This window comes from Laetiporus sulphureus (assembly GCF_001632365.1).
Source record: "Laetiporus sulphureus 93-53 unplaced genomic scaffold LAESUscaffold_68, whole genome shotgun sequence".
NCBI classification, from domain to species: Eukaryota; Fungi; Basidiomycota; class Agaricomycetes; order Polyporales; family Laetiporaceae; genus Laetiporus; species Laetiporus sulphureus.
The window spans coordinates 65,217-72,840 of NW_024468577.1; the positions used below are offsets into that span (position 1 = coordinate 65,217).

Here is a 7,624-nt window from a genome sequence, read left to right on the forward strand (position 1 = left end):
GTCTTCCCAAGCGCTGTCACCTCACAATCCGAGCGATTTCAGTTCTTCGCCATATATTGTGCCGATGTTAGCTGCTGGCTCACAGAACAGTCTCATAGTAGGAAACTTGTGCACCTTTTCTCTGGATGGCAGCAAAATCTCTAGCACCTCGTATGGCAGGTTTGCATGTGAGCATTTTGTGGAAGAACTATTGTACGACGGTCGCTACCATCTAACAAATTGGGGGTCGTCATTTCCTGATCTTTTGGTCTTCAGAAGAGCGAACGTCATCGGCTAGATTAATCAGCGAGCAATACGTCGCTGAAGGCTGCATCTGTGAAGTATCGAAATTAATATTACAGATATCGACATCAACACCCACGATTTGTCTGTCCGATCGGGTAAGCAAACAACATATCACACACGAATGAATGGATAGACAACTTAGTCCAGTGTGGATGCAAACTCTGCCGACTGCAGGTGAGCATCTACGTGTTCGCCCACTGTAGCTGAGACGGGAATGAGGACTCTCGGCATGTCTGTATCCTCAAGTCTCCACCATGAGCTCTGCTGTATACAATCTTCACAGGGATGGTCATGATCTGCGCGAGGCGGTGCTCCCAGCTTGTGCGTCAGCCACTCCATCGCCATATATCGCAGAGAGGGTATTGCCCTCGCGAAGCGTCGTGGGAGGCCTTCTAAAGCTTGCAAAATAACGTCGGCAGTGAAGCCGATCTGGATGCGAACACATATGAGCTGGGATGTCCCGAGATACTTTAAGATGTGGTACTAATTCCTCGACGCTATCAGCACTGTGGGAGATAGAAGTTCATCGAAACATACCGTCCATTGCGTGGCCCGGTCGATGCAACTGCTCACGTCCAGATCTCTCCCGGAAAGTGTCAGGATAAGGTACCGTAACCTTCCATCATCGGCCACCAGCTGTCTCCAGAAATCCCCATCCTTTTCCATTGCCATTGGAAATCTGAGCACAACCGGGCGGTTCTCTTTCAAAAGGTCCAGCACATGATCCCGCTCAAGCTGAAGATTCATAGCACGGTGGCAAATGGTGCAAGTCGTATCCCAATGCTACAACGCAGGGTATAAGTTGCTCGACGATAGCAAGTAAAGCTTTGGGAAAGCACGCACAAATTTTGACAGAAGATAGCAGCTGTTGATTATAACATGGTGAGGTTTGGTCCGTTGTGATGACTGGCATGATAGTTCAGAACACCCAACCATTGCTCGTGATACATTTCATTCCGTACAGATACTGTTTGGGCAGATATGTTGAAGATCGATGTCGCTGAGGGGAAACTTGCCATTATACAGCTGTAAGGTACGTGATGTCTTGCAGAGATCGCATATCGTCGACAGCGCGTGCTCCGCGACATCCTGCAGCCCCACACTTGCTGGTCCGGGAAGCGTTGTCACGGCATCTGCGGTGTCGGGAAAGCCGCGCGTGTTTGTTATGGCAGAGTGGTTTTTCTTCTGATGGCGCGTTCCCTTCGCTGGCGAATGTCGCAAAGCTTCTTGTGGTTGACAAATGTTGGCTGTCCGACAGCCATTAGGAATATCTTCACTAATGCACGATTTGTGCCAGAGGACATTCTTTGGGCTGGTCTAAAAGTAAGCAGCATAGAGCTAGGAGCAGTCGCAGGAACACACATATGTATCCAAGAAGTCAGTTCGCTGCAACACGATTTCACGAGTGTGCTTCGAAACGAGACACAGTCACAGCCGATAGCCATCTCGTGACATCAAATAAGCAGTAAAGCCTGCTGTCATGTCGTCGTTGAGAGCGAGAAAGATTGTCCGATGCAAGGTGCCACATCACGGAAGAGAATACATGAGCGGTGGGCTGCTTGAAATGTGATATTATAGACATACCGTCTGAGCCTATGACGGGTGCGTTCTTGATCAACCAAGCGTGAAGATGGGGACATGGATCTCAGTCCATGAGAGGTTAAGTATGGAACTTGAGACATCTCGCATCAGTGTGTGGCCAGTGGTTCATACAGGCCACTCATGATAATAGTCGCCGGAGATATCTATGAGGACAGATCCGTATCTGGCTATCTGGTTCTCATCATGTCCATTATCCAAATCGAACGCTTCGAGCTGCAACGCTCGCGAGAACGATGCAATGGGCTCACCTTCTACGAGGTCTGCAGTCCGCTCGGAAATCTTGTGTGGCAAAGTCTCCCATGTCAACTCCAAAATGTATCACAAGGAGCGCCGTGGGTTTGGTTTGATGCTTCGCCACATGCTGTACTTCATCATGGATTGAGCGTCAACGCTGATAGTATACAATACACAAGTGACAACAAGGATAACGGCTCGCACCGCAAACGAGGAGATATTCTACCATCAACCTAAGAAGACTTCGGATGCGGATGCGTTCAATGACAACGGGATATCAAACAGCCATCTCGTGACCAGGTCCTACACGCACAATGAGTGATCCCTCTCAGCTCGTCATAAAACGCGGTGACATACCAAAGCAGCCTCAGGTTGGTCGTAAGGAACCATATGTCTACGGAGAACATCAGCAATAACTCGAGAGCTCAACTGTACGATCACTCACCCTGCTTCATGTACAGCGACAAAGGTGACGTTCCCGGCTGAGGACCCCCCTCCGCCTGCACTACGCACCATACCGGCAATCGCGCCAGTGTCCGTCGTCACCCACGGCACAGACTTCTTCGCACTGAACTCGTCATGGAACTTGGTATCCAACGCCTCTACCCAGCGCTCATTGCCCTGCAGATAAGCTATCAGTAGACGCCCACGCCGACAGACTATGCAGAAACGTACCATGAAATTGCACATCATGTCTGCGTTGCCGGCGTAGACGAGCAACCTGACGCCATCTTCGATGAGCTCCGGAAGGAGCTTCGCGCTGTTGTGCGCACCGTCTCCCTGGAGGGCGAATGCTTGGTTGACCTGCATGTTGCAGCTCTCGAACTCGCGCGACGGATCAACACCGAGCGCTTTCTTGACCGCCGGCTGGTTCATCCACGTGTCGATCCACGACATCTGTCGGTAGCAGAGATCACCGTCCTTGGTACGATCACACTTCCGGCGAACGTCATAAGGGTTGTAGCCGAGTTCTACATCAGCTTCGTAAGTATTGAGACAGATACGGCAGTAAAAATACATACGGACGAGGGGGCCCATGATCTGGCTATTGCAATACAGTAGCGCCGGTACGCACGTCAGACGCGAGTTGAACTCATAGCAGCTCTTGAGCAGTCTCTGACAAGTCGGGACCTTCGACCTCAGCGCCTGACACTCTACGCCATCGGAGTCATCGTAGACTGGATAGGGACCTTCGCACGCCCAATCGGGTACACTCGCCATTTGCACGTACGGATCCGTCAGGCCATTGCCAAGCATTACAGATGCAAGATTGATGTGAAGAAGGCCAGGGACGGCGTTCGACTGTGCCTGCGCATGAGCAAGAACCTTGTTCTCTGCATGGATGACAGAGGCAATGTTCGGTGCGTACGTCCCGCCGTAGCTCTCAGCTGCAATGTGGAACGGAGCGTCCGCATATTTCGAGAAGCGCCCCAAGAACAGCTCGAGGAACGCATAGACGTCCTTGCCTGCGACGGGGCTAGTGTTGACGGAAGTGCCTTGGTCAGCATATGAGAAACCGACATCGACTGGCTGGTCGAGGAAGATGACATTCGCATGGGTGTTCCACGAGTACTCATTGTAAGTGACGTTCGTGCCGTCCTCGGTAACCGAGCAAGGGCCCAGTTCAAACAGAAGACCAGTGGACGAAGAGCAACCGGGTCCCCCGTTAAGCCAGAGAAGCAGAGGGGCCTCCGATGGGTTGATGCGAGCCTCGAAGAACCTGTGAGAGGTGAAGATAAGCCAGCGCAAGGTCGCCGTGGAGACGTAACCCACCAGAAGAATAGGTGCTTGTCTTCCGCGATATCCAGATACCCAGAATACTGTTGCACGGTCGAGTCGCATAGGTCCGGCTCTGTGACCCTCAACTGATAATGCTCGAATGCAGGGTGTGACACGAGCTCGTCTGCAGAGCCGAGGTCACTAAGCCTGCGCGGTTGACCTCGTCACCATCACTTACAGACAATCCCATTCTGCTCTACGCGCGACGTGCCAAAGACATCAAGCCATTTGTGCACGCCGGTCTTCGCGTTCTCAACCGTGTCGTGTGCGACGTGCTTGAGCTCACTGATGGCCCCGCCCGAGAGACCACCAGCGATGTGTGCATAGCTCGTGTCACCACCAAGAGGAAGCTGTTCAGGAGAAGGAAGGGCAAACGCAAGCGAGAGGAAAACGAGAGGCAACAGCGAGCGCAACACCGCCATGACTGCAGTCGAGACGATAGCAGGAGGAGAGTTGCGCGCTGGGTAAGGCGTCCATTATTGGGTACTTCCGACCGTGTGGCACATGATCGTTCTCGCGTTGGTGGCGTCCCTGCCGAGTCACCTGTTGTGGCACAACATAGTTCATCCCCGCCATGACTACTCAGCCTCCGACGCCTGAAGAGTTGATATGTGTTCTCCACTTATACGCTGGCTTTTACCAGTCAGCGTATGAAGCTTCCGTCTCCGAACTCCGTCGCATTAGCCCAGAACCGAAAGACAAGGCCGGGAAACGCGAGCGACAGATTGCAGATGCTATTGCTGCTGTAGTAACGCGGCGCGAGAGAGAAGTTTCAGCTGTCACTTGGACGGCGAGTAGCCGCAATATCACTATCCACGTCGCACAGAACGGCGCCGTGGATTCGAGCGTTGTGGACCATCTCAACTTGATCTGGACAAAGTTGCAGGCGATCAGCCGATATGGACCTCAGACCTCCGACGAAGCTCTTCGGAAAACTCCCGATGAGGTGTTGGATGCGGACCTCATGAACTTGTGGAGGCAGACACTCTACCATGTCTACACTACTTGTTTTCCCAAGCTGAAAGCTCGCATCATGAAGCGCCGACGAGAAGCGCAGGAGTTCATTACTACCATGAACGATGCGATAGCATCGGATGCCCGATTACCCGACTCGGACATTCCATTGGGCAACAAAATCATTTTGCGCGGGCTGTTGGCTTGCGTGCAACGAATATATGAACTTATCAATTTGCCTGCGTCCGAGGCCGCTCCTAAGATAGTCGACGTTCTTGCGCTCGTGCGACGTGACTGGGCACGAGCGACGGAGGAGAATGGGCTTCCTATGATAAATTGGCAAGCTATTTTTGAGCAGCGGCGGCAAGGTGACTACCGCGGCGACTGTTTTAGTGATAACTAACGCTGACTACACTGCTAGAGAGAAATGTGACGTCAAATTCAAAAATATTCGACTTTCGACGCTTCATGGAGAAGGCCTACTCTCTCCACACCCATATTCACACTCTTTTACGTGCTGCGACATCTCCTCGCAGAAAAATTATGTTCCATGCAGAACTTGATGTGGTGCTAGTGCAACCCTACGCTCCCCTTTCCCGTCCTTTTTCATTTTCGGAAGAAGACATCGGCTCTTTCATTGAAAGTCTAAGTGAATCCGAGACGCCGCATGAGGAAGAGGAGGAATCAAAGTCAGAGGAACAAGAAATACATCCATTCATCTCGCGAGAGCATCTCCTAGCCCAGTTAGGCGAGTCATACTCCAAAACATCGCAAGTCGTGGACCTCTCTCGCCAGATCCCTCACTGTGAATGCACCCTGCTTGTATATCACACGACAACATTTGCTGATCTCCCGCCACATCCCTACATTGGCGTTTCCAAGCTGTCTTGTTATCCGTGTTACCTCTTCTTTGAGGCATATCGTCAAGCCGTGCCAAAAGAAGTACAATGGGAGCTTAAGGGGACACACGGAAAGATCTATCCAGGTTGGGTAAGGCCAAAAGGATTGTCCCAGGAGGCGAACGAGAAAGTTGAACAGCTCATGGTGAAGAAGTTGACGGAAAGGCTTCGCTTGAGTCTCGCAGAAGCAAAGAAAGCTCGCACACTTTCCGATAGCATGGATGCATCGGGCAATTCCGGGGCTTTTGCAACCCCTGGTAATAGCGACCCAGGTCAGTGGATTGGATTTTAGCCTGCGCCACGGCTGATCATCTCGAGCATGCAGCGTTTGTATCAGTTTGGAATGAAATCCATAAGACTTAAAGTGGTGGGTTTATGTCCACGTATCAAATTCATGCGTCCTCTGAGGTATGCGAAAGTCATACAGGGATGGAGATTGTTGTAATCGATTAGCATTAGAGCATTTGCGCCTGTCGTAACACGGTGACTTAAACCGCACACACTGTGTTGGGGTAAAATTTCACCCAGCACGACATGGGCGGAACTTAGTGGGATTCCTACGTCGCGCTCATATGTCCGATCATGGTTGCGACGCAGGAGGCCTTCTTGTGTCTAATCCGGCTGCGACGTAGCTAATTCCACAAGATGTTCCGATCACCCCACATTGAGACCGGATGCGATTTGGTCTGTGGCGCTTTGGCGATACTTACACAGAGTGGCCCACTGTCGGAGTTCGAAACACTTCTTTGTGCTCAACCACCATCAGCAATGCTGGCCTATCGACAATTGTTGCATCTTGTGACCGAAACTGGTGAGTAGTATCCCCATTATGCTCAAGAATGCTGAATATAAGCCTCTAGGTGCATGTATGCGCTGAAATTCGAGTGTAGTGCAGGGGAATGATGGCCATAGTGCAGGAGTCGCACGGGCCATTCAATCAAGTACATTATGTCGCTGACCCTGTACTGACAATATTACTACCCATATACTGCATAGTTGAGAGCAGGCTACCTGGTGTGACTAGTGGCTGTCGGTGAGCCAGTAGACTTCTCACTTCATTATATAATTTTCTTGTTCTTTCTAATTCAAAGGACTCATTTCATTACAGATGGTATTTAGGGCCCGCCATCGCACCGTGAAGTCCGCACCGGTCGCATGGGCATAGGCTTGGCTGCGAAGCAGCAGCTGCTTCACGCTTCCTTGTAACCGTCGCAGCGTATATCTCTGGGGGCCTGGCCCGACGATCAGCACTGCCGGAGCTCGATAGGCGGCAGGCGAACCTTGAGGTGGCCCTCATCTTCACACACTGGCAGGTTCTCACGGGATCGGAGTGTGCTAGATGGGCACGAATGTCTACGACACACTTTTTATGTAGTGCTGTATATTATATTGAATGAATATATTTTCTGGTAATTTCTATATATTTATTTCTGCGAACCAGCAAAAATGCTAGCCAAAAGTGACCCCCAGAATCCCACCCAAACGTCACGCCCGGTCAATACATACACAGCCTGCACAGATTTATTTTTCCACGGGAAACGTGATGGGAAAATGGTGAAAATATCTTAAGTCTGGATATGGAAATAGTTTGAAAATCGGGTGGAGACAATTGAATTATGTTACAATTGCTTCACCGAAACATATCAGTATCACATATTTTTGGACTGAAATATCTTCCTTTGGGAAATAGTTTCACTATTGCTGATACGTTTCGGTAAAACAATCGTAACATAATTTAATTGTCTCCGCCCAATTTTCAAACTATTTTCATATTCAGACATAAGATATTTTCACCATTTTTGCATCAAGTTTCCCATGGAAAAATAAATCTATGCAGGCTGTGATACAGTCTTCAACCGGTCCTTTGTACG

At 50.5% G+C, this 7,624-nt stretch overlaps 3 protein-coding genes across 3 annotated transcripts; 1 reads left to right on the forward strand and 2 right to left on the reverse strand.

Annotated features, from left to right (window-relative positions):
* Positions 1-345: 345 nt before the first annotated feature.
* LAESUDRAFT_731711 (uncharacterized protein) lies at positions 346-1,674 on the reverse strand. The gene is made up of 6 exons (XM_040910099.1): positions 1,648-1,674; positions 1,248-1,597; positions 1,129-1,191; positions 823-1,068; positions 424-768; positions 346-368 (listed from the first exon to the last, which is right to left on the reverse strand). Exons 2-5 carry the CDS (start codon positions 1,302-1,304, stop codon positions 424-426), a joined length of 711 nt encoding a protein of 236 aa, XP_040758728.1. The 5' UTR covers positions 1,305-1,597; positions 1,648-1,674; the 3' UTR covers positions 346-368.
* Positions 1,675-2,349: 675 nt separating this feature from the next.
* Positions 2,350-4,340, reverse strand: LAESUDRAFT_708083 (carboxypeptidase C; the record flags this gene model as incomplete). The annotated part of the gene is made up of 7 exons (XM_040906676.1): positions 4,079-4,340; positions 3,895-4,024; positions 3,144-3,841; positions 2,797-3,092; positions 2,567-2,742; positions 2,479-2,515; positions 2,350-2,424 (listed from the first exon to the last, which is right to left on the reverse strand). The coding sequence occupies exons 1-7, from the start codon at positions 4,320-4,322 to the stop codon at positions 2,350-2,352; spliced, it is 1,656 nt and encodes a 551-aa protein (XP_040758729.1). The 5' UTR covers positions 4,323-4,340.
* A 134-nt stretch (positions 4,341-4,474) lies between these two features.
* On the forward strand, positions 4,475-6,116 carry LAESUDRAFT_764119 (uncharacterized protein; the record flags this gene model as incomplete). Its single annotated transcript, XM_040913384.1, has 3 exons — positions 4,475-5,222; positions 5,276-6,025; positions 6,079-6,116. The coding sequence occupies 3 exons, from the start codon at positions 4,475-4,477 to the stop codon at positions 6,114-6,116; spliced, it is 1,536 nt and encodes a 511-aa protein (XP_040758730.1).
* Positions 6,117-7,624: the final 1,508 nt, after the last annotated feature.